This window comes from Drosophila miranda (genome assembly GCF_003369915.1).
Source record: "Drosophila miranda strain MSH22 chromosome Y unlocalized genomic scaffold, D.miranda_PacBio2.1 Contig_Y2_pilon, whole genome shotgun sequence".
NCBI lineage: Eukaryota > Metazoa > Arthropoda > Insecta > Diptera > Drosophilidae > Drosophila > Drosophila miranda.
In genome coordinates this window covers 19,813,675-19,840,184 of record NW_022881614.1, presented here as the reverse complement: position 1 = coordinate 19,840,184, position 26,510 = coordinate 19,813,675, and the positions used below count along the sequence as shown (strand labels likewise).

The following is a 26,510-nucleotide window of genomic DNA, read 5'->3' as shown; positions in this document are numbered from 1 at the left end:
GAAAACGGCCAACAACCGCCGATCTCGCCGTACCGCGCCCCCCAAGTCACGACGACGTCAGCCAAACCAGGGGCCAGACTCTATCAACCTCCCCCCCCGACGAAGCAACTCGCGAACAACGTCCCCAGACCGCAAACAACGATCAACGAAGTCTAAGAGACGACCCGGCGCCAAGCCCAGAAGACGACCCCGGCCACGAACAACGGAATCACGAACCCACGGAAGCATAAAAAGAAAAGAAAACGCACCCGTCAGCGGGAGGGCCCGGGAACACTGTCGAAACAGCCCGAGGATCCAATTGCACCCCAGAACCGCTGACGAGGACCCTCATCGAGGTACAACGCTGAAAGGGAAAAGCAACACTGCCGATGCGACAAAAGCCATCTCCGCAACATCAGCGTAAACCCTCGTTAAATAGCGCCACCTCCGATTCTAAGGCCACCAGAATAAATCAGCCAACGCCATGAACGCCGCACCTGAAGACCACGTCGGAACCAACGAAGTCGTCGACCTCACGGGGGACACCGACTCGGAGAGCGGAACGTCGTCCGGCAACAGCACGGACGACGAAGAAGAGTACACCACGGACTCGGAGGAGGAGACCCCCGAGACCCGGAGATACGACCCCCCGCCGCCATACTCCCGCCACTGCCCGCCGGGCAGCATCACCTTGCAAGGAGGGCCGTCGGAGCTGCCCTCGTACCAACAAGCACGGAGAGACACCCCACCACGCGTCCCTCGGATCTCGACCCCTTCGTTTTCCCCCATGGGCGATAGATTCAACGACTACGCTAGGCCCCGCGACGCGACCCCCGATCTCCGCGGGTCCCTCAACACCGACGAAGAGGACAGTCTCAACGAGGACACCAGCCGCCACGGGACCACTACCCTCAACGAGGACCCCAACGCCGACGAAGCCATGGAAATTGACGACTACGCGGAGACATCAACACAACGCATCCCGACGCCTGAGGCGTACGAGCCATCTGCTGCCGAGCACACCGCCCGTTGGACGGTGGCTCCGCCAGAGTGGACAACGAACACCGCCAACCGGATCCTGCCGACGCCTCTAATCCAGGAGGTACTGTGGCGACTAGAGCCGCGGGCTCGGACCCTATTCGACAGTTGGTGGTTCGAACAAAGGTACAGGATCCACCACCGCGCACCTGACGCACGAGTTTTCGTAACTCTCGTCGGGGAAGAAAGGGGAGGGTGTAACGAACCTAAAAGGTTTCGATACAATCCGTCCCCCGACCTATAATGAGCGCATCGCACCGCACCCCACAACCAACGCCCCCTCCGCAAGCAACCACCGATCAACACGCGCCAACTCCAGAACGATGACCAAAGACATCAGGTCACGCGAACTTTCCCCACTCCAAGCCAAGCCATCGGCCGAGTGCGGTCTTCCGGGTTCATCGACGGAGGAAAGTCGGCGCCGCCAAAATCTGCGACGATCACCAAGAACGGCAAAATGCGCCCCGACGCGGAAGTGCATTTGTCAAACCCGCCGACCCAGCAATACGGGCCTATAAAAAGACGGCGACGAGAACCAAAGAGCGGTACCCGGAACTCACAAGAAGACATCGGCGACCAATTAAAATAAGTTCATTTAAACCGCTAAGAATTACAATAAAGTGTCGAATTATCAAAGTAAAAAAACCCCAGATTGCGTAAGTTCACCCTAATTAGTCGAGGCACCGACGCCACCCCACCCCGAGTCTACGCAGCCGTTTCGTATACACGACGAGCGACGCCCATCCTAGCCCCGATCCACCTCTCTACGACAGGCCGCCCCCTGACGCCGCCCTTAAGGTTCCATCACATTTCTACAAATTTCTTGTGGATTGACCCCTCGACGGGACTGAGCTTACCTCAGCCTGAAATAGGTCCATCACACCGCAAAGGACGAAAATCTGGGGCATCCAGATCTCACTATAAAACGTATATCTCAAAATTACGCCCCACCCCCTTCCGCCCACACAAAGGACGAAAATCTGTTGCATCCACAATATTGCAATGATTTTCTTTCTCTCTCGCACGCACGCTTTGTCGTGTCGTTTAATATTAGCGGCGTCTGCCGGAGGAGAGCCATACTGACATAGTATCGGGTATAACTGTAGAGTTGCGGTCTCCGCAGCAACTCACAACGTTTCCCCTCGTCTTTTCTTGCGACGGCTACAGGAGGTTTCACTTCATCATCCATATCGTCGTTGGAGACTTGAGCTACAAACACATACCGTCTCATTTAAAAAATATACCGTAAATATACTGACGAATTCAAGTTCTATTTTACATATTCTTAATACTTGCTTTTATTGCGTTTTGCGTAAAAAGAGGTTTTAGCGAAATAAGTCAAACAAAAAAAAAGTAGCGAAATATGTAGGTCAATCAAAACAAACGAAAAAGCAAATTGCTCAGTTTTGATATTCCATTGAATAATGCTGACTAACTAAATCTGTCAGCAATGCCCACATACATAGTTTTATCCCATTGATGAATACATTTTCTACAAGATTGGATAGTTTTTAATCCTTGCTTTTATTGTATTTATTGTAAAAAAAGGTTTAAACGAAAATATTCAACAAAAAAACGATCGCTATGTTGCGTTAAGCCTTAGTATAGACCTTTGTATACCCTATTTTGTTAATTTTATATGAAAGTATAAATATTGATATGAAGATAAAACGTAACTAATAAAGACCGTTTCTCAAATTGACATTTTTTAGACATATTCATGTATATAATGAGTGTTTTGTATATATATCTCGATCCTGATACCTATTTTTGGTCCCTACAAGAAGACAATAAGCTTTAAAATATCGTTGAAATATTGAAAATAATATTAAATAATATTGAATAATATTAAAACATATTGAAAATAAATTGTTTTTGCCTGTTTCACAACTCTATAACATCGATTTCCCCCAGGGTATGTGTGCATGGAATGGGACTCATTGTTGTCAACCGGTTACGACGACTAATTCCTGGTTATTCTTTCTTCCGTCGAATATTTCCATCTATATAAATCTTTCAGTTTAGCCCAGATAATTTTATATGATTGCTGAAACAATTTTATTCAGGATTAACTACTTTTAAGTACTTGCATGTTTTTTGTTTTGACAAAAACACGATTTCAACAAAAATGTTCAATAGTCGCAGGTTGTGACGTCAATGTTGCTGGTATTTGCAGACTCATTTGTTGTCAACCAGTTAATGTGCGTTTGTATACCCTATTTCGTGAATATTATGTAAATATACTGTTTTCCAACCTGCTTTCAAACGTAATTAGAAGAGACCTTGTCTTAGATTGCATTTTTTGGTCTATGCATGCATTTGATTGTAAATGTGTTTGTAAATAAATCCTGATCCCAGTACCAGTTCTTGGTCTCTGTAGACAGACGATGAGCTGCAAAATATCGTTTAAAACAGAGACTATATAGTTTCTGCATTAATTAGAGCATAGGATGACACACATTTCCGCAATTCTATATCATCCTTTTCCCCAGGGTATGTGTGCATGGAATTAGCAGCATGTTAGTGTATGGAATGGGACTCATTGTTGTGAACCGGTTATTACAGATTCTACCCGATTCAAATAAATACCAAAATATACGGTCTTATTTAAAAAATATGCCGTAAATATACTGACGAATTCATGTTCTATTTTACATATTCCTCGTTTTTAATCTTCTGCCAAATATTACTAACTATATAGCAGAATTAGCCATGCCCACATAATTTTATACGATTCATGAATAATTTTTCTACTTGACTGGCCTATTCTAAATACTTGCTTTTATTGGATTTTTATATAAAGTTGAAAATTAAATTTAATAAATTGATGAAACTGGCTTAATATACCATTATATACCGTCTGACTCTCTAAAATATACCGTAATTATGAAAATAGGATTCCTCAATTTTTATGTTCGGTTTAATGTTACTAGAAGGCGCCACCAGAATGTTAGCGCCATCTGGCAGAAATTAATCAAACTAAACAAAACCGATAAGACTGTCTTTATTTTACAACACTCCTCTCTAGAAAATTCAAATTAAACAAAAAATTAAATGCATTCAAATTTATTTTACATAGATATTTTATTTGAACTTATTTACATATGAAATGTATATACAGCAATATAATAAAAAGAAACAATAAATTGGACTTGCCTAAAGTAGCAATACACTTGCTTATGACGGACTCATTCCCCATCTTGCTATTCCTTCTGTCGCGCCTAATTGGGCTTAAGGACATTCTCTCAGTCTTAAACGATTTAAAAAACTATGGCAAAATTTTAATTAGTTATTAGTAATAATAACTTATTACAAATTGCATAATCATTAAATCTCTCTGGTTCCCTAAAAGTAATCTGGTGTTAATCTGTAGTAAAATGGCTGCATTTCGCATCATTTATCACAAAACTGACCGAAATGCACTCCACCAATCCCCGATCCACTGATCCAATATCGATAGCTTTGACTAAATAATTGTAAAACTAATGCTACACGTTGAATAAATTAGGGCCATCCGTGTTGGTCATTCTGTGGGGAGAGAGGACATAATTAGACGAGATTCCCAGCATAAAGTATTTTTCGTTTAACCCACCATGTGCGCTGATCAGACTGCGGGCATCCCAGAGCGTCATCTGCGACTGCGAGAGACGATGTTGTGGCGGATAGAGCTTGTAGGGGAAGTACGAGTGGTGGAAGGTGGCTATGGGAATGGGCTGCGGTGGCTGCAGGAACTGCTGATGCTGCTGCTGCAGGTGCTGGGCCGAGATCTTGCGTGAGATCTTCGGCTCTTTGTTGGGCTTGCTGGCCCCGCTGCAAGGCTGCTTTGACGACTTGATGAAGTTGGGAATGCGTGCCAGAAGCCCGCAGTAGTAGGGATCGTCCTGCTTCTTACGCTGATGCGAGCTGCTCTTCTGACGCTTCTTGTCCGCATAGATGGGTGTCAGGGATCCGCCAGCTTCGTAGTCCGGCTAGGTGAGAGAAGAAAGGGCCCATGTGAGTAGGAATTGGAGAATTAGGCCCATGTATAGCAACTCACATTGGGCACGTAGGGACCCTCGTTGAGGAAGGCGCTGAACACGCTGCGGCGTCCCTTACTGGAGTGGCTCGAGTGCTGGGAGTTCTGCGAGTCATCGGATGCGGCGGGCGTCGGGTAGATGAGGCCCACCTGGCTCTCGATCGTCGAGTAGGGATCCTCGCTACTCTGCGTCAGTGTCACCCGCATGCCCAGCGCGTCCAGCGACTTGGGCATCGTCTGAAGGCGACTCCTCAGCATATCCATGGCCACCACGTTGACCACGAGTATCCAGACTGGAGTGTTGATTAGATTGTTGTTTGACTTGACCAGCGACACGGCCGACAGGCACTGCCGCTCCAGGCGACCCCTCTCCGGATATGTGCGAGCAAATTCGCGGTTAATATTCGTCTGAAACTTCTTCATGTCGAACAGCTTGGCCGAGGTGCCGCCGCTGATGAACATCTGCGGCATTTGCATGATGTCGCCGCCAATGACAGTCTCCTCGTTGCCCGACGATGTGTTATTCACGAAGATGTTGCTCTTGCCATACCGCTTGATGAATATGTTGCCTATTTCGTCCATTTTGACCTTAAAGCCATCGCCAATGGACTTCTTGATGACCTTCGTCTCGGAGTCGCGCATGGGATTCTCGAAGCAATTCAAACCGATGCTGTTTAGAGGAGACATCAGGTTAGAGGAAACATTCATTGGATGGTCGGAGGGGTCTACTCACCGCACTCCGTCGAAACCGTTCTTGGATCCGTTAATGGTTATTACAGAGGAGCGGGCATAGGCCTTGGCCACGCGTCGGTTCTTCTCGAAGACGATGATCTTGGCCCAGATCTCATCGTCGATCTGCTCCCACTTGGCCAGAACCTCGTTGATGTGATCCTGCCAGGGATAGGTCAAAGGATAAGCGCTAGTTCTAAGACAGACTTCAGCTACAACTCACCCTGAACAGCTTCTCGCGATCGTGCCACACGTCTTCCTCCGGCTCATCTTGCCCGATGGCGTCCAAATTGTCCAGGGAGCGCGATATGATCTTGCGGCGTGAAATCATCTTCTTGTGTGTCTGCTGCTGGCGTTTCCTCTGTCTGCCGAAGAAAGGAAGAAGAGAACATTTTCCAAACAAATTATTATAAATAATTACGAGCGACGCTTCTAGTTATGGACAATTAAGTTTTGGGCTCTGGCCGAGGTTCTGGTGCGAAGTGATTACCTCCAGCGAAGGGGACACGCACTCCACAGATTATTAAGCAATCAGTCCAATCAATCTGTGAGCCAATGAACTCTACAAAACGGACCGGAATGGAACAATCGGCGCTTGGGTACAACACTACAGCACTACAACACTACTCCTTTGGCCGATCCGAGTCGACTCTGATTGATCGAATCACCAATGTCACCGCCTCTAATTGAATTGAGTCCCGATCCCCACACCCAGTGCCGATGCCTTGACAATGCCTTGATTGTTGTTAAACACTTTGTTGGACAGTTGGTTTTGCATTTTTCAGTTGGTTTTTTCTTCTTCGTTTGCCTGTCAGGTCAGAGCCACTTGCATGGCATTTCAATTGGCCATTTGGGGTTTTCTTCAAAGTCAAACTGATTTGTTTATGCGTCGCACCGTCCGTCCGGTGTAGTGGCGGCCGGACAAGTGATTGGCATTAATTGTTGATTCATGCGATTTACCAATAAATGTGTGTCACACACATCGACTGGCAATGAAAGTGAGTCTTGGCCTGGAACAGATTCTAGTTCCATTGCCCATTAAGCTGTATCGATGAACCCTCAGAAAACTCCACGACTTCCCATTCCCATTTCGATTCCGCATCTTAGATGCGACATTTCTGAGCGTGGACAAATTAAGGGCACGACACGCATTGCATTTTCTAATGCAGATCCAATACCAGAGCGGCGTGCCGTGGCCCAATTGAAATGTTTTCTCAATTACCCAGAACTGCAGGCTTGGGTTTAACGATTGTCCCGTTCCCGTCTGGCATTCGGAATCAAAGATTAGCGAGATCCCAAACCCAATCCAAGTCCATTGAAGCCGCCGACCCCTTCTTGGCTTTGGCTTTCTATTTGCCCTGCTCGTCGACTGCGTTGGCGTTGGTTCTTTAATTAACGGACAGAGTTGATAACCTGATAAATGTCACGCACTTGGCTGTCTCCAAAGAACTTAGCGATCGAAGATCCGTTTTGGCCAGAGCGAAATTTACAAAAAACGAGGGGGAACGTTGTGAGTTGCAGCGGACACCGCAACTCTACAGTTATACCCGATACTAAGTCAGTAGGAGAGAGAGCCACTCCGGCAGACGCCGCTAATTTGAACGACACGACAAAGAGTGCGTGCGAGAGAGACAGAAAATCAGTCTGAGCGTGACGTCGGGGGCTGCGTAGCCAGTGCAAATTGATTTGTTCCTTTTGGGTATAAAAATGATCTGATCTGATCCAGATTCAGCAATCTGATAGATATGATCATTATCTATGATTCTGCGTTTTTAGTTTTCTCGTATCCTCAATATTGTGGATGCAACAGATTTTCGTCCTTTGTGGGGGCGGAAGGGGGTGGGGCGAAATTTTGAGATATACGTTTTAAAGTGAGATCTAACAGGAGTGCGGATACCAAATTTGGTTACTCTAGCCTTAATAGTCTCTGAGATTTGTGGATGGCCCTGATTTTCGTCCTTTGCGGGGGCGGAGTGGGGTGTGGCGAAATTTTGAAACAAACTCGTCTCGGTCCGATATATTAGGAGTGTGGATACCAAATTTGGTTGCTCTAGCTCTTATAGTCTCTGAGATCTAGGCGCTAATGTTTTACTCTAAGCAAAGCCGGCTATGCTACGTGTGTGTTAGAGAGAGACAGGGCGAGAAAAAATGAAATTGTTTTCTTGATGCTGGCTATAATAATAATACGATCTTATTCAATTTCTGCAGTCTAAAAGATATGGTCATTCTCTACGATTCTGCGTTTTTGGTTTTCTCGTATTTTCAAAATTGTGGATGCCACAGTTTTTCGCCCTTTGTGGGGGCGGAAGTGGGCGGGGCAAAGTTTTGAAATATTCTTGTAGCAGTGACATATCACAGAAGTCTGGATCCAAAACATCGTTGCTCTCGCTTTTATAGTCTCTGAGCACTAGGCGCTGAAGGGGACGGACAGACGGACAGACGGACGGACAGACATTGCTCAATCGACTCGGCTATTGATGCTGATCAAGAATATATATACTTTATGGGGTCGGAAACGATTCCTTTTGGACGTTACACACATCCACTTTTACCACAAATCTAATATACCCCAATACTCATTTTGAGTATCGGGTATAACAACTGGTTTTTTCCGTCTGTGGTCTGTTTTGTGTTCTGGCCAAGGTTTAGATTTATGGCGAATAATATTCTGTAAGCCAATGTAGACAGGCCCACAAGCCCCGACGAGCATGGGATATTGAAAAAGCTTTGTTCTAGTTTCTGCACTACAATAGATGGGAAATATTGAATCTTGAATTGAGATGGAGCTGGAGATGGATAAAACTGTGCCAAATCCAAGTTCTCACATTCATTTGTGCGGGCAGCTATTGTGGCATAACCCTTGGAATGCCTCAGGAATCGGCCATCGTTTGCCTGATTGCTCTCCGCCCATAAGGCTCCTCCACTTTCATTCATGACTCAGTGAGTGGCTAATGATTCTCAAATATATCATTGCCGAGCCCTGATTTTGACCTCTTCGCCTTATGGAGTAGAGTGAGTAGAAACCCCAAAGGCCGTACGTGTATCATTCAGTTCTGTCTGTTTCATCGGCTATTTTCGAATGATGTGATTAAGTTTTTTGGTTTCCTACGTCAATGGGTCGAAATGCCAAGCAGCGGTCGTCCGCTTCGACTGTATTATGTATATTGTATAATATATACGCATAACATTTCGTTCTTTTAATCCCGTTCCCCATCCACCAGAGAACTTCATTTTTGCGGTATGGATCTGCTGCTGCTGCTGCTGGCTGGATTTTGCTAATAAGTATATAAAATCTTTTTGTATGCCGAACGTGATGTTAATTTTTTGGCGATGATCGCATTCAACCGCCAGAGAAGAGCCACCACAGCAACAGCCACAGAGGAAGAGAGAGAGAGTAATGGGGGGCATGAAATTTAATTATCTAGCTGGCCTTTTGGTTCGAGCAAAAGCGTAAACTGCATTTAACAATTAAAGCTTCTTTTAACATGCTCAAAAATGATTTATCTTATCCGCTGATCATACACGGTACTCGCGGAGATCAAGGGTATATTGTACTCGAGCGGGAGAATGTTTACTTGCTTAGTTATGTTGTGGTGTTCAGTAATCCTTTGGAAAGGGAGCCTCTCCCCCTCTCTTAAGTGCATCAAGTGGTAATCGAACCGTTGATCCCCCCTGTCAAGATCGTGCCTTTCCGCAGGCCCCATAACCCGATTGCAATTAATTATGTAAGCTCTCCGCTCCGCCCCAAGGTCGTTGGCGGGTATTTTTAGCAGCAGCAGCGATGAAACTGTTCTGTGCGTGCGGATGCGACGCGTATCGTAGAACGAACGGGGCACCACTTCGCCCAAGGCCGTGGCGCAGAAGGAAGTCTTTTGGCAGCTGGCACCAGCAGCAGCTCCTGGTGAGACTGGAGCTAATTGGGGGCCTATGAATCATGGCGCTCACTGCAATTGCGCAACTCGGGCCCTGGTTTTGGCTCGGGCTCGGGCTCTGGCATGTGCCACACTCCATATATAGGTACATACATAAAGATATATAAGTGCTCGTACCATAGATGCATTTTGGGGACCTTTCAGAGCTTAGCGCGTGTCGGTGTCCGACTTGTCAACCGGAGACCCGCACCCAATTGCAGCCTGGTCTGGTCTGGCCTGGTTTTTGCCTTTCTGTTCGTGTTTTCTGCAAGTTCTTGACGCCCCAACCTTGAAAGTGCTGAACCGAACCGAACGCATTATCTGAACAGATCTGAACGGATCTGAACGCTCGTTACATGTCCGGCTGGAACGGGTTTAATTTTTGGCATTTATCATCGTTCTGGAGCAATATTTTGCTCTTACTTTTGTACTTGCGAGCCAGTTTCTGGTGCATTTTAAACGGCGGGGCAGGGCAGACACTCGTATGTTAATGCGGCCACAAAATTATGATGGGGCCAGGCACGAGAGCACTCTTTTGTTTGCATTAACTGGTCGTCTGTTGACTGTTCGAAGCAAAATCCAAAAAATTATATTACAAATTTAAATTTAAAATTTTCGTTTCAACTGCCAGCGACGGATGCGAGATCGCCTTTTAATGGCAGAATGATTTAAATGAAAGAAAAACAAAAGAGCGCGCGTACTCCCGTACAACAAGCGATCTCTGAATTGTTTGCACAATGTCTGTCGTGGGGGGTGTTTGTTCAATTGTTGCAAACACAACAACAACAACAACAACAACAACAACAACAACGTTAACAGCAAAAACAGTGGCGTCTGCGGCTTACATATTTATGAGTTGGCACTTTGCCTCCTCCTCGTCAGCAGAGTCTTCTCCACGAGACCATGGCGACAAAAAAAATCGCGAAAATGACATATTGTTGCTGCACTACATGATGATCACAATGAAGCAGAATGAGAAGACGATGATGATGTATGGGACAACATCATGGAAACTCAAGTGGGAAGCACACACACCCAGAGCCAGACGTGTGTGGTGCGGTGTGGCTGCGGGGCACTTGTAAGTGTCATAACCATCGGGGGGTCTGTTTATTTATAGTTATATAGTAGGCATATGCCCTATAGAGTGTACTGGATTAATCTGGATTTTATTCTCTCCTGTCTCTGAGCTAAGGTTTACATTTAATTCGATCAAAAACATCTGCTTGAAGCCCTGTATTATCTTGCTGCAGTCTTGTGCTCCAATTCTTGTTTTGCAGATGCACCACTCCACTTCGTTACGCCCTCCGTGGCGCGACTTGGCTTTCATCTGTGTGGGGCGGGAGTTTTTTTGTGCACTCTGCACAATGCGGCGTATGCGCAGTGTCTGCTCTGTCACTTGATGTGCATGTCGAGCGGATTGCATCACCGTCAACATCATCAGCGGCAGAAACAACACTGGCAACAGCAGTGGCAGTGCCAGCTGCCTGGGGCACCTTTTTTGCGGTTGAAAAATCGGCACACGAAAATTATAAATTCCGATTTTCACTTGCCGCCACGGCTTTTATAATATTTTCACTTATTTCTCTACCATTGCCCGCTGAGAATTTGCAATTCTCACCAAAGTATTTCGTGCCAGGAAGGCGTAAAAGACACAAAAATAAATCACAAAAACAAAAAACCAAAAAAAAAAACAGACAGAGAGAGAACGAGGGGAACGTTGTGAGTTGCTGCGGACACCGCAACTCTACGGTTATACCGGATACTAAGTCAGTATGGCTCTCCTCCGGCAGACGCCGCTAATATTAAACGACACGACAAAGAGTGCGTGCGAGAGAGACAGAAAATCAGTCTGAGCGTGACGTCGGGCGCTGCGTAGCCACTGCAAATTGATTTGTTCCTTTTGGCTATAAAAATTATCTGATCTGATCCAGATTCAGCAATCTGATAGATATGGTCATTATCTATGATTCTGCGTTTTTAGTTTTCTCGAATGTGCAATATTGTGGATGCAACAGATTTTCGTCCTTTGTGGGGGGGAAGGGGGTGGGGCGAAATTTTGAGATACACGTTTTATAGTAAGATCTAACAGGAGTGCAGATACCAAATTTGGTTACTCTAGCCTTAATAGTCTCTGAGATTTGTGAATATCCCCAGATTTTCATCCCTTGCGGGGGCGGAAAGGGGTGGGGCGAAATTTTGAGATATACGTTTTATAGTGAGATCTAACAGGAGTGCGGATACCAAATTTGGTTACTCTAGCCTTAATAGTCTCTGAGATTTTTAAATATCCCCAGATTTTCGTCCTTTGCGTGGGCGGAAGGTGGTGTGGCGAAATTTTGAAACAAACTCGTCTCGGTCCGATATATTAGGAGTGTGGATACCAAATTTGGTTGCTCTAGCTTTTGTAGTTTTTGAGATCTAGGCGCTAATGTTTTACTCTAAGCAAAGCCGCCTATGCTACGTGTGTGTTAGAGAGAGACAGGGCGAGAAAAAATGAAATTGTTTTCTTGATGCTGGCTAAAATAATAATACGATCCAATTCAGATTCCGCAGTCTTAAAGATATGGTCATTCTCTACAATTCTACGTTTTTGGTTTTCTCATATCTTTAAAATTGTGGATGCCACAGATTTTCGTCCTTTGTGGGGGCGGAAGTGGGCGGGGCGAAGTTTTGAAATATTTTTGTAGCAGTGACATATCACAGAAGTCTGGATCCAAAACATCGTTGCTCTAGCTCTTATAGTCTTTGAGCTCTAGGCGCTGAAGGGGACGGACAGACGGACAGACGGACGGACGGACAGACGGACAGACAGACAGGGCTCAATCGACTCGGCTATTGATGCTGATCAAGAATAAATATACTTTATGGGGTCGGAAACGATTCCTTCTGGACGTTACACACATCCACTTTTACCACAAATCTAATATACCCCAATACTCATTTTGAGTATCGGGTATAAAAACGAGGGGGAACGTTGTGAGTTGCTGCGGAGACCGCAACTCTACAGTTATTCCCGATACTAAGTCAGTATGCCTCTCCTCCGGCAGACGCCGCTAATATAAAACGACACGACAAAGAGTGCGTGCGAGAGAGACAGAAAATCAGTCTGAGCGTGACGTCGGGCGCTGTGTAGCCACTGCAAATTGATTTCTTGCTTTTGGCTACAAAAATGATCCGATCTGATCCAGATTCAGCAATCTGATAGATATGGTCATTATCTATGATTCTGCGTTTTTAGTTTTCTCGAATGTGCAATATTGTGGATGCAACAGATTTTCGTCCTTTGTGAGGGCGGAAGGGGGTGGGGCGAAATTCTGAGATATACGTTGTATAGTGAGATCTAACAGAAGTGCGGATACCAAATTTGGTTACTCTAGCGTTAATAGTCTCTGAGATTTGTGGATGCCCCAGATTTTCGTCCTTTGCGGGGGCGGAAGGGGGTGTGGCGAAATTTGGACACGAAACGGTCAAGGTCCGATATCACAGGAGTGTGGATACCAAATTTGGTTGCTCTGGCTCGTATAGGTTCTGAGATCCTTGAACTCATATTTTGCAATTGACAAAACCGACCATGAAACCTGTGTGTTAGAGAGAGACAGAGCGAGAAAGAATGAAATTGTTTTCTTGATTCTGGCTATAATCATTATACGATCTGGTTCAGAATTTGCACTGTAGAAGATATGGTCATCCTCACCGATTCTGCGTTTTTGGTTTTATCGTATCTTTAAAAATGTGGATGCCACAGATTTTCGTCCTTTGTGGGGGCGGGAGTGGGCGGGGCGAAGTTTTGAAATATTTTTGTAGCAGTGACATAGCACAGAAGTCTGGATCCAAAACATCGTTGCTCTAGCTCTTATAGTCTTTGAGCACTAGGCGCTGAAGGGGACGGACAGACGGACAGACAGACAGGGCTCAATCGACTCGGCTATTGATGCTGATCAAGAATATATATACTTTATGGTAAACGATTCCTTCTGGACGTTAGGTTAGGTTAGGTTGAGGCGGCTGCCGGGCTCGCTCGGAACCCGTCACACTTAGGCCGGTTTCGGCCCGTTGTGATACCGCATAGGATCATTTCCTTCCTGCGTTGTGAGACTTCCTGTCAGCAATTATCCCATCCAGATGCTCTCACAAAGTTCGCTATCCTCCTGGGACATAGTTTGGACATCTCTGAGATGTCGTGTAGAAAGGCTGAGCCCAGGTGCTGTAGCCTTCTTTTGCTGAGAGCTGGGCAGGAGCAGAACAGATGTTCCACTGTCTCCTCCTCTTCCTCGTCTCTACAGCTGCGACAAAAATCGTTATGTGGGGCCCCCAGCCTGTTAGCGTGGGTGCCAGTGTCCCGTGAGGGAACGTGTGACTACGCTGCACCTTTTCCTGCTTAACTTGAGGAGCTCGGAGGTGCGCTTCATGTCCATGGTCGGCCATGTTTGCCGAGTTGTGCGACATCGTGGCACTGTTTGCCACATATCGTTGTTTAGTCGCTTGTATTGCTCCCTTATAATGAGCTTACAGGTGGCCATTGGCATACAGATATCCTCCTTGTCTTGGAGAAGGGGGATTGTAGTGCCAGATCTGGCCAGCTCGTCCGCTATACAGTTGCCCTCGATGTCCCGGTGGCCCGGGACCCAAATCAGGCTAATAGCAAATTGCTGAGCCATCTCGTGCAGAGATTTGCGGCAGTCTGCCACGGTGGCCGAGTTCGAGGAAATCGCGCTTAGCGATTTGATCGCAGCCTGGCTGTCGCTATAAATGTTTAGCTTGGTTGCCGTGACGGCAGCCGCTTGTAGGCAGTCTAGAGCCTCCCTGATTGCTATGACTTCCGCTTGAAAGACACTGCAATGATCTGGGAGTCTGAAGGAATGCCTTATGCTTAGCTGTTCAGAGTAGATTCCCCTCCGACTCTGTCGTCCAGCTTTGATCCATCTGTGAAGATGTTTATGGCCCCATCTGGGCCTGGGAGTCCCTCGAGCCATTCGTCTCTGTGAGGGATGATTGTGTCGAAGGGAGTGTCTTGGAACTTGGTAGTCTGTTTTTGAGGGGACGGTATTTAATATGGCTGAGTGACCTATGCACTGTGTCACCCATTGATCTGAGTCTCTTAGACGTATTGCTGCTGCTTCTGCCCGTTCCTTTCCTGCGAGGTCAAGACTCTGTAGGCATAGGATGGCATTTAGCGCATCATTTGGGGGGGTGCGAAGAGCTCCGCTGATGCATAGGGCGGCAGTCCGCTGGACTTTGCCCAGTTGCTTGGTGATCGCCCTTTTTGATAGGGCCGGCCACCACACCGTAACTCCGTAAAGTAGTATTGGTCTAACTATAGCTTGATATATCCATTGGACTATGCTTGGGATCATACCCCATCTTAGCCCAATAGCTTTTTTGCATGTGTAGAGTGCAGTCATTGCTTTCTTCACTCTGTCTTTGACATTCAGGTTCCAGCAAAGCTTCTTGTCAATTACCAACCCTAAGTAACTGGCACTGTCGCTAAAGGAGAGCCTGCATCCTTGTAGTATTGGAGGGTTGAGGGGCGGGACCTTGTATTTATTTGTGAATAGTACGAGTTCCGTTTTTGAGGGATTTACTCCCAGACCGCGCGATTCTGTCCAATCCGACAGTTGCGCTAGCTTTGTGGACATTAAGTCGCACAGTGTTTGGGGGTATTTCCCCGAGAAGATAATCGCAACGTCGTCCGCATAGGCCACGACTTTGCAGCCCCCCCCTTCTAGGTCACATAGAATCTTGTTGACTGCTATGTTCCACAGAAGAGGAGACAGGACACCACCTTGCGGGGTGCCTCTGTTGACATACCTTGACTGGGCGGACGATCTCATCGATGATGTCACCGTCCTGCATGTGAGCAATTGATCAATGAGCATCACCAAGTGACTGTCCACCCCCAGGTCAGTCAGGGCTTCTGTAATGGCGCCCGGTACAACGTTGTTGAAAGCTCCCTCAATATCGAGAAAGGCTATGAGTGAGTACTCTTTGTGATGCAGAGATTTCTCTACCGCTGAGATCCCTTCATGAAGAGCCGTTTCCGTGGATTTTCCTTTTCGGTAGGCATGCTGTGCGCCTGACAGCAACTGAGGGTGTATAGTTGTCCTCAGTTGCAGCCCGACGAGTCTCTCAAAGGTTTTGAGGAGGAAGGACGATAGGCTGATTGGTCTAAAGTCTTTTGCAGCTGAGTGCGAGGCTTTCCCAGCTTTGGGAATGAAGACTATCTTTGCCTTAAGCCATGGTCGCGGGATTGTACCCACAGCTAGTATCTTCCTGAAGATACCTTGTAGCCAGTTGATGGCCGTATCCCCGGCCTTCTGAAGTTGGGCCGGGATGACCTGGTCTGGGCCTGGCGATTTGAACGGGTTGAAGCTGTTTATTGCCCAGCTTACGTTACGTTTTGTGAGGATGTGATCCATCGAGGTTACCGGTCCCTCTCCTGGAAGATGTGCCGTCTCGATGGTTGTGCCCCCTGGAAAATGTGTGTCCTCACTGGAGTTAGTCCACGTGCCGTCATTCCTTTTAAGATACCCTACCGAGGGGTTAGTTTTTGAGAGAATCTTGCGAAGCCTTGCGGCCTCTGACGTTTCCTCAATTTCCGAGCAAAATTTTTGCGAAGAGGCCCTTTTTGCTTTCCTTGTTTCCTTTTTATATAGTGACAGACTGATTTTGTAGTCTGCCCAGTGGCTCTCCTCGTTCGCGCTTTTGGCCCTGTTGAAGAGGGTCCTGCAGCTTTTACGTAGGATGTCTATTTGTTTTGACCACCAGGGGGGTTTCTTTTTCCCCCTAGGTTTGCTAGAGGGGCACGCTGCCGCGAAGGCTTTGTTGCATGCCTCTGTGAACCTGTTCACTAGGCGATCTAGGTCGTCTTTTGTGTCAGGGCATGATGGTGCTTTGGAGGAGAGTAAGTCCTCCAGGGCTGAGCTATATTTTTCCCAGTTGGCTTTCCTGGGATTAATATAGTCCTTAGGTTTCGGACACTCGAGGGATAGTGTGGTCTCGATGTATCTGTGGTCAGAGAAAGAGTGGTCATCAAGGACTTGCCAACTCTTGACTATGTCTAACAGGTTGGAAGACACTAGGGTGATGTCAATAACCTCCTGTCGATTTTTAATTATAAAAGTGGGGTCGTTGCCCCGATTACAAATAAATAGATTTGAGTTGAGGATGAAGCTGAAAAGTGACTCACCCCTTACATTTGTGTTCGAGCTCCCCCATTGAGTGTGGTGAGCGTTGGCATCGCAACCTATTAATAGGTCTATGTCCGACCTCTCGCTGTCGCTGGCTAGTTTGCGAACCAGGTCGTTGGGAGGATCGTTTCCCTCATGGGCCATGTAGGACGACATCAGCCTTAGATGTGTCCCTTTCAGCTCTAGGCTTGCCGCCGTGTTGTCGCTATCGCTATAGTTATGGAGCAGAAAGATATTAAGGTGCTTTCTGGCGAGAATGCAGGTGCGGGTTTTACCTTCATGTTGAGCTACAATTATCTTGTACTCCTTCGACCCTAGTCCACAAACCTTGTCTCCCACTATCCAAGGTTCCTGGATCAGGGCTACGTCTGCTCCGCTCTCTTCGAGGCGGAGAATAAGAGCAGCGGATGCTGCTTTACAGTGGTGGAGATTGATCTGAAGGAGCCTCAAGGACATCTTTAGTGTTCTCCACCACTGTAATGTCGGCATCCGGATCGTCCTCGACTTCCTCGTGGCAACACATCGCCTCGAAGTCGCATCTCAGCGTGCCATCGGTGGAGTAGCCCTCTGGGTCTATCTCTGTGTGATCGTCGGGTGCTTCGATCTCCGAGGCAGCGTCCTGCTCAACTGGCTTGTCGACAGGACGGGCCTCGGCCGCCGCATCCGACTTGTAGACCTTTACGGTCACAGAGCTGAACCCAAAATTGAGCTCGCCTTTGGCAGCCTCAATCGGGGCCAGCGACTCTTTGTTGAGGACGACCACCGCCTGGTTTGTGGGGCCCTGTGTCGTCTCAACTTTGACCACCTTCCAATCTGCTGTTGGGAGGTGGGGGTTGCATCTTTGCAACATTTTTAGGATGCGCTCCGGCTCCTTCATGGAGGCGGGCACCCAGACTCTCGCCCTTGGTCTACTGGGCACTTCGCTCCAGTCTACAGCGACGAGCTTCGCCCCTGGGTAGACTTCCCCGACTTGCGCTACCGCTGCTTTGTACAGCTGTACGGAGCGCTCGTCTTCACAGGCTACGATTTTTATGCAGCCCTGGTACCAGCCCATGTCTTTGCAGACGGGGGGGGGGGGGGTCCAGGCTGCTTTTCCAGCAGCTCGAAGCAGCGGTCGGCCAGTGCCGCTTCCACCCACTTCCACTGGTTTCTAGGTATCCGGGAGTCCGCGCTGCCTTTGTCCAGGACGCCAATCAGCGTCCTTTCTCTGGCAATCTGCGCGAATGATGTGTTAGGCAGCACTCTGGAGCGCTTCGGTGTCGGCCCCGGAGTCTCTTGTGAGCGCTGCCTTTTTGGCTGAGGGGCTTCCTTCTTCGGTGCTTCCTTGCCAAAGTTCGGCAGCACATTCGAGGCCCACTCAACCTTCTTTATCCATTTGTCCGTCGGGCTGGACATCTGGCTTGCGTTCTGCCGACGGAGTATATTGCCAGCACTCCTTCTATCGGCATATGTAAAAGATTTGGCTTGGACACTAGTAGATGGTGACTCATCACCCGCCACTTTACCAGCAGGCAGAGCAGCCGCAGGATTGCATAGCCACTCTGCCAAGGTATCGATTTTGGGAGCCAATTCACCACCCACCCCGACACCGGGATGGGACCCCTTTGGGCACTCCCTAGCATCTTCCGCCGCGCAGGTTTTCCCTGCTGATTTGCGGGTCGGGCCAGGCCTTTGGGCCGCTGCCTTCCCCTGTTTGGGATTGCTCCCTGTTGGCATTTGGGGAGTGCCAGACTCATTTTTTTTGTTTTTAAATTCTTCCATTCTTTTCCCACGAGCTGCAGAGAAGGGGTACGGTCCGTCCGGGCAGAGATCCACGTTGCAGAGATCTGGACGTTACACACATCCACTTTTACCACAAATCTAATATACCCCAAATACTCATTTTGAGTATCGGGTATAAAAAAAAGAGTTGTTGCACAGCACTTTCGTGTGGCTTCAACATCGCCTTTGACTTCCGCTTTTGCTGTTGCTATTGAGTGATTATTATTATACAGCTCCGACAATGTTTATAATGATTAAATTACTTGCAAAAATCTCTTTGTACGTGGCCAGGCACGTTTCGGGTCTCGATGGCCGGTCTATTCTTAGGCCCAAGCAAGTGGCCGGGCCACACAACGTTCTTGAACAACGCATAAAATAGTGCCTAAATGTGCCTATGTGGAATAAGGGAATTAGAAGAGATGCCAAGAGATGAAGCCAGATGACGGGGGTAGATTCGGTTAATTAAAAGTGCCTCGTTATGGATCTTGAGCTTCAATTAGTCATCGATTCGAGTGCGACTACAATTTGGCTATGCTAATTCCTTGGCTTCAACTGCAGTTGGCAGTGGATAATTGACAGTTGCCAGCTGGCATTTGGCCATGTTTTGTGATTCACCAAAGAGCAAAGGCAGACCAAAGATTCAACAATCACTCCAGCCCCGAATTACATCATAGAAATGAAAACTCTTCAGACTGATTTCTGCCAATCAATGTGCCAGCCCAGGCACAATGCATTCGTTCAGTATTCGATAGTCGGCATTCGGTTTTGTATATAAATGTAGAAAACGAAGGAAAGAGAGAGACACGAAGCGGTCGTGTTTTCGTCGTGTCGTCGGGATAGAGCAGTAATCGGCTCTGAGAGAGCCGATAGCAAGAGAGAGAGATCAGTCAGTTGTCAGTTCAGCCACGCATCAGACGTACACGCTGGACGGTTTTCTAAGGGTTAAACTACAAAGAGAGTGAGAGCGCTCTAACTGCGATTGCCCACTCGGAGAACGGCGTCGTTTCATGCTAGGGCGGCGTAACCTCGTTTCCGATCGCCATGAAGAGTCTTCGTTTGCGTTTCGACGAAATCACAACGACAATTAGCAGTTGCAGCCGGCCGCGCTTAAACCCGTATTACCCATTACATTGTACTCTATACGCGATTAAGATTAAAGTTTAAGTTGATTGAAGTCCAAATGAATAAATCTCGAATTGTCTATATCGTGTAGTACATTATTAAACGCAAAGATTCCCCAGAGCATTTCTGCTCAACATTGAAATCTCGTATCGAGGATTTCACAACATTTTTGGTGGCCCATGGGGGGAACCGCGTTTAATTCGTACTATACGCATATGATTCTACCTCGTTCCGCGTTCAGTTAAATGTACAAATAAAATCATATTTTACCGGCTGCAACTGTAAACGGCAAACACAACGCAAACCAACGGTTTATCCAACAGCCGCTATCTCTCGCACGAAGCAGGGACAAAGAATACCAGACGATAGCTCTGCGCCTGGACAGTAGCACACAACAACAACACAAGCCGACGGTTAGACAGCAGCCTCTCTCTCGTGCAAAGCAGAGACCAAGAGACCAACGAGCGTTCTGTTGCTGCACATCATCTCTAGACACAAGGCCTCAACTCAACGCTCACAGTAGCACAGTTTCTGCTCTCCGCTCGGACAACACCAACAACAACGACTCGCAAGTTCTCTTAAGCTACGCTTTAAGCAAAGAGAAGCACTCCCGAGTACCAGAGTAAGTGTTTCGTTGTGGGTATTTTGTACAAGGTCAAAGAGAGTGCAACTAAGGGTGAGAAAGGTACATACACATATAACAACAACATGTCAACAGCCGAGTCCCACGACCTCGAAGCCGATCCTCAGGTGGAGATCGACAATCTCAGTGTTATTCAGACAAATCTCATTGCGAGGGTTAATCAAACGGTGCGTAATTTCAGAAAGGATGGCGCAGATCGGAAAACAAAAGCTTATTTTCAAACGCGCTTACAAACTTTGCAACGGTTCTTAGGTGAATTTGAGCAAAATCATCAACGTTTGCTAATACTTCGATGTCCAAGTACGCATAGTTATGTGTCCAGCGAAGTGGCCTTTCGCTTTGATGAAGACTATACAACGGCATTCAGCATCATATCAGAGGCCTACGAAAATGTATGTCCAAGAGCACCACCGGTACAGCAGAATCCGGAGCCAGCAAATCCATCTGTATCATCAGTGCAATTGCCCAAGCTACCTGTACCGACTTTTACAGGCAAGTTTGTGGATTGGCCGGCATTTCACGATGCATTTGTTCAACTCATCCATAACAACCAGAAACTGTCCGACGTCCAAAGGTTTCATTTCCTGAAGCAAGCTCTTCCCTCGGATCGCGACGAGGATATTCAGCAGATGGCGCTTGCGGGAAATAACTATGCAACAGCTTGGAGTCTCGTCCTCAAGCGATACGACAACAAACGGCTGCAGTTTATGTACCATATGAACGGTTTGTATGACTTGCCACAGTTGACAAAGGAGCAGTCTGCTGATATAAAACATATGCTTAATGTTGCGACGGTTTGTCTCAATGCTTTCAAGAATCTAGATGTTCAGCATTGGATGGCTCATCATCTCACTTCCAGACTGCCAAGCACGACACTGCAAGCTTGGGAGCTCCATCTCGGTAGCTCTGCCGAACTTGCCACCTTTTCTCAGCTACAATCATTTCTCAACGACCGTCTCGTCAGCATCGATGTGTTCGAAAACCGAGGCCACTCCACGACGCGGACACCTGTGCCGCAGCCTGTCAATCAAAGGCACCCGAAGAAGTCAGTTGGCAACGTAACATACAAGGGCAACAGTTTCCACGCCAAGACTGCGGTTGCCGAACACACTCGCTGCCCTCACTGTAGCGACAGTCACAATCTTCGGCATTGCCCGGACCTTTTGTCCAAGGACTGCTTTGCAAGGAAAGCCATCGTCGATCATGCAAAGGCATGCCTCAACTGTCTGAGCCGTTCCCATGCACTTTCAAAATGTACCAGTAAAAGGAACTGCACGCAGTGTGGTCAAAGACACCATACACTGCTGCACTTCCCAACTCCTGCTCAGGTGGCAACACAGCCTCACGCAGCCTCCCATAGCGCTCGTTCCGGTAACTCCTGGCAGTATACAACGAGCGACTCATCTGGCAGGGCTACACCTACGCAACTCTACGCTAGGACCCCACTTCCTACTCAGAGCACTGCACAGCCTCTCCCAGTTGTTCCCAACACTAGTTCCGGTGGTCATCCACAGTCTGCAGCGACCGACTCGTCTGTGAGAACACACTCTGCGCAACTAGTCTCCGCTACGGCAACGCATCACGAACCCAGCACTGTCCTTCTGGCCACTGCCCTGGTCACAATCCACAACCCCCACACTGGTCAATCAGCGGTGGTACGTGCGTTAGTGGATTCAGGCTCGGAAGGAACCCTCATTACAGAGCACACAGTGCAGGCTCTCAACCTCAAGCGGCATCCAATTTCGGCAGAAATTGCTGGAGTTGGGACCACCTCCAAGAACAGGTGTACCTACACTACAGAATTGGCTTTAAGTTCTTGTACTTCGCAGTTTTGTACTACCATTGATACTGCGTTTATACTTAAAACGCTTACATCGCAATTACCTTCAAACTCCATCAAATTGCAGCAATGTCCTCATTTGAACGGAATAGAACTCGCCGATCCCAGGTTCTACAAATCACAACGGATTGATCTTCTGCTGGGAGCGGACGTAATCCCACAGATCCTGCTTTCAGATATCCGCAGAGGAAAGGAGAACCAACCAATTGCACAGCACACCCAGCTTGGCTGGATAGTCTTTGGTCGAGCCACTTCCACACGCTCACACGCTGTCACCATTAGATGTCACCACAACAGGCTAGAGAATCTCGTCCAGAAATTCTTCGAAATGGAGCATCTCGGTTCTGCAAAACAGCTCACACCAGAAGAGCGATGGTGCGAGGAGCATTTTAAACGAACTCACATCCGTCAACGAAACGGCAAGTATTTGGTACGGTTACCACTTAAGCGTTTGTTTGACCCTTCGCAGGTGCTAGGCAAATCACGTCAAATCGCGATTAATCGATTCCAAATGCTTCAACGAAGATTCCAAAGGCAGCCGGAGCTGCAAGCCAAATATTCGGAAGTCATGAAGGAGTACTTTCAACTAGGCCAGGTGACCAAAGTAACAACCAAGGAGCAGCAGCATTGCATCATTAGCAAGGAGAATGGAATCGAGTCCACATGTTGCACCTTGCCTCATCACGCAGTATTTAAAGAGGAAAGTGTCACTACTAAGGTTAGAGTAGTATATGACGCCTCCTGTAAAACGTCAAACGGAAAATCGCTCAATGACGTCCTATGCACCGGACCAACGCTCCAAAACGATCTAGCCGGCGTGGTCCTGAATTGGCGTTTCCATCGTTTTGTTTTTGCTGCCGACATTCAGAAGATGTATAGATGCATTGACATGAATGCAGAGGATTCGCAATATCAACGCATCTTTTGGCATGACGAACACAACCAAGTAGCTGAGTATTATCTCAACACAGTTACGTTTGGAACCGCTTCAGCTCCTTACACAGCCATTCGCGTCATACATCAACTGGCGCAGGATGAACGAGACCGATACCCACTCGCGGAAAGGGTCCTTCGACACGAAATATACGTGGACGACGTACAAAGCGGAGCTTCCACTCGCGAAGGAGCATTAGAAATTCAAAATCAATTGATCGGAGCCTTACGATCAGCAGGAATGGAGCTTCGAAAGTGGTCTGCGAATGACGCTTCTCTGCTACAAGAAATACCTCCAGACCATTTATCTCATAAGACATTATTAGAGTTTGAGTACCAAGATCCCGTTAAAACCTTAGGCCTCTATTGGCATCCACATCAAGACTATTTTGGGTTCAAGATAAATTTTGAAATCAGTCACGCACATACTAAACGTTCTTTACTTTCCACAGTCGCCCGACTGTACGACCCATTAGGTTTCATCACGCCCTGTGTCATGACCGCGAAGGCGATACTCAAGGACTCATGGATGGCCCGCATCAAACGCAACGATGGCAGCCTAGCACAACTGGACTGGGATGAACCGCTGCCAACCGAACTGCTTGATAGATGGCAGGGATTCATACAGAACTTGCCATATGTCGAGCAAATTCAAGTACCACGATGGCTGCGCTTCAACATCCACGAGCTTGCGTCATTACAGCTACATGTTTTCTGCGATGGATCATCACTGGCGTATGCAGCATGTGCATATATTCGTGCAGAGCTACCAAACGGAATGATTCAAACTCATTTGCTAGCTGCACGCAGTCGAGTCACACCCACGAAACCGATCACAATTCCACGAATCGAACTTTCGGGTGCGCTGCTGGCAGTTAAACTGGCAAAATGGATCCGGGACCAACTTCGCACTGCAGGACCACCTATGGCAACCTTCTATTGGTCAGATGCTACTATCGTTTTGTTTTGGATAAATGGAGATCCCCACCGATGGCAAACCTTTGTGTCAAATCGCGTTGGACAGATTTTGGAGCATAGTACATCAACTCAGTGGAGACATGTACCTACTGCGGTAAACCCAGTGGACTGCGCAACTCGTGGCTTAACACCACAAGAGTTAGCCGTACATCCATTATGGTGGTCTGGACCATCATGGCTACAGCAGCCGGAAAGCCAATGGCCGGCAATCGGAGTTCCCAGTCAGGACATCGACAGGACTATAATCGAGGAGAAACCGTCAGTTTTGTTCCAAAATGCTGTACAAGTCTCGGAGGCTCCAGAAGCCTTCATCCAAAACTCGTCCTCATACGACAGGTTAATATCAGTCATGGCATATGTTCTACGGTTTATACATAACATTCAAGCCAAAGGGGACAAACTGTCTGGACCACTGAGTGTGCAGGAGCTCGACAACGCTTTAATTCATCTCGTTCGCAGCATTCAACAGGAGGTCTACGCGACAGAGATATTGAGGTTGAAGGGAAACAAGGCACTATCGGGCACACACAAGCTGTGTCAATTATCCCCATTTCTAGATGACCAACAAATTCTACGAGTCAGAGGTCGACTGCGAAATGCAATGCACCTTCCGATAAGCCAGCGACAACCAATGATCATTCCCAATCATCATCATTTTACCGATCTCGTCGTGCGTAATGCCCACCGTCTCGCACTCCACGGCGGCACCGAATTAACGCTGGCCACTATTCGACACAAATTCTGGATAGTCAACGGAAAACAAACTGTCAAACGCATTCTTCGACAATGCGTCCGATGTTTTCGTCACCGACCGAAACCAGCAGCACAATTGATGGCCGATCTTCCCCTACATAGAGTCAATCCGCCAACTCGTGCATTCATCGCCACCGGAGTGGACTATACAGGCGCGTTCGAAATTCAAGCATCCAGATTCCGTGGACACACAAACTACAAGGCGTATATCGCAGTTTTCATCTGTTTGGCTACAAAGGCAATTCATCTTGAAGCGGTCACGGGCTTAACCACCGAACACTTTCTCATGGCCCTACAACGTTTCATCGCGCGTCGGGGCTACTGTCAACACATGTATAGCGACTGCGGCACGAACTTCATTGGTGCCGACCGGGCTCTTCAAACCTGGCAAATACATTTGAAACGAGAGCTACCCACAACTGTAATACCTGCTTTAGCGGCCCGAAACGTCCAATGGCATTTTAATCCACCGCATAGTCCTAATTTCGGAGGCCTTTGGGAGGCAAATGTAAAGTCTGTCAAAACACATCTCTATCGAGCCTTTTCAGGATATAAAATGACCTACGAACAACTTGCTACCGTGCTAACACAAATTGAAGCCTGTTTAAATTCCAGGCCATTATGTCCACTAAGCGCGGAGCCGGAGGACCTAGCTGTCCTCACCCCGGCACATTTTCTTATTGGAGATTCATTATTAGCACCGCCGGATGTAACGACAAGGGATGTTCCACTCACAGTCCAATTTCTGGAAGGACAGAAAATGATCCGGCAATTTTGGAAACGTTGGAGTTCGGATTGGCTATCACATCTTCAAGCCCGTCCAAAGTGGCGACATGAAACCGACAATCTACAAGTCAGCGATCTAGTAATTGTCAAGGATGACCGACTGTCACCCAACGAGTGGAAACTGGGAAGGATAATAGAAGTTCACCCTGGAGCTGACAGTTTAGTCAGAGTCGCAACTGTTAAAACAGCATCAGGCGTATACAAACGATCGGTCTCTAAACTATGTCGGCTACCGTTGCCACAGACCTCAGAATAATCCTACCACCGTTGCTAGCTCTATTCGACCATACATGTAGGAAACGAAGGAAAGAGAGAGACACGAAGCGGTCGTGTTTTCGTCGTGTCGTCGGGATAGAGCAGTAATCGGCTCTGAGAGAGCCGATAGCAAGAGAGAGAGATAGTCAGTTGTCAGTTCAGCCACGCATCAGACGTACACGCATATAATTATTCACAAACATACTTGTAAAACTTGGAGCTGTTATAATTTTAAGTCCAACATACTTATCAAATAAATGTTACTCGTTGCCATCAAGCAACTTAAGCTACTACAAATTGGGGGCTCGTCCGGGATAAGCCCAAGACAACAACATTTGCAAGTGAGATTTGTGCGTGTATTTGGAAATTTTGGCGAACACGAGACTGGTGACACAAGAGATCGGTCGCGGTGCGAAATTGAATTGCAGTCTGGCCTAAAAGTGCGAGAGAGACACTTGTCGAAGAAGGCGCATTAGTGTGAGCAGACATTCAAGAGAGCTGGAGCGACAAAACTACGGCAGACGGCAGCAAACACAGCAAGAATCAAAACCTTCGTTGTTGTTGTTGTGCATTGCGTCTG

At 47.4% G+C, this 26,510-nt stretch overlaps 1 protein-coding gene across 2 annotated transcripts in view; it reads right to left on the bottom strand.

The window, feature by feature from the left end:
- Positions 1-4,450: 4,450 nt before the first annotated feature.
- The window catches only part of LOC117193549, a 46,338-nt gene continuing 24,278 nt past the window's right edge, over positions 4,451-26,510 (bottom strand). Inside the window, exons 1-6 of one of the 2 annotated variants that reach the window (XM_033398294.1) lie at positions 16,859-16,890; positions 5,985-6,126; positions 5,766-5,923; positions 5,054-5,702; positions 4,610-4,985; positions 4,451-4,545 (exon numbers count right to left, since the gene is read on the bottom strand). In XM_033398294.1, the coding sequence (XP_033254185.1) occupies positions 4,541-4,545; positions 4,610-4,985; positions 5,054-5,702; positions 5,766-5,923; positions 5,985-6,126; positions 16,859-16,887 (1,359 nt within the window). In that variant the 5' untranslated portion in view covers positions 16,888-16,890 and the 3' untranslated portion in view covers positions 4,451-4,540. Of the gene's footprint in view, positions 4,546-4,609; positions 4,986-5,053; positions 5,703-5,765; positions 5,924-5,984; positions 6,127-16,858; positions 16,891-26,510 lie in introns of those variants that run through there. The other variant, XM_033398296.1, reaches the window with a different exon arrangement.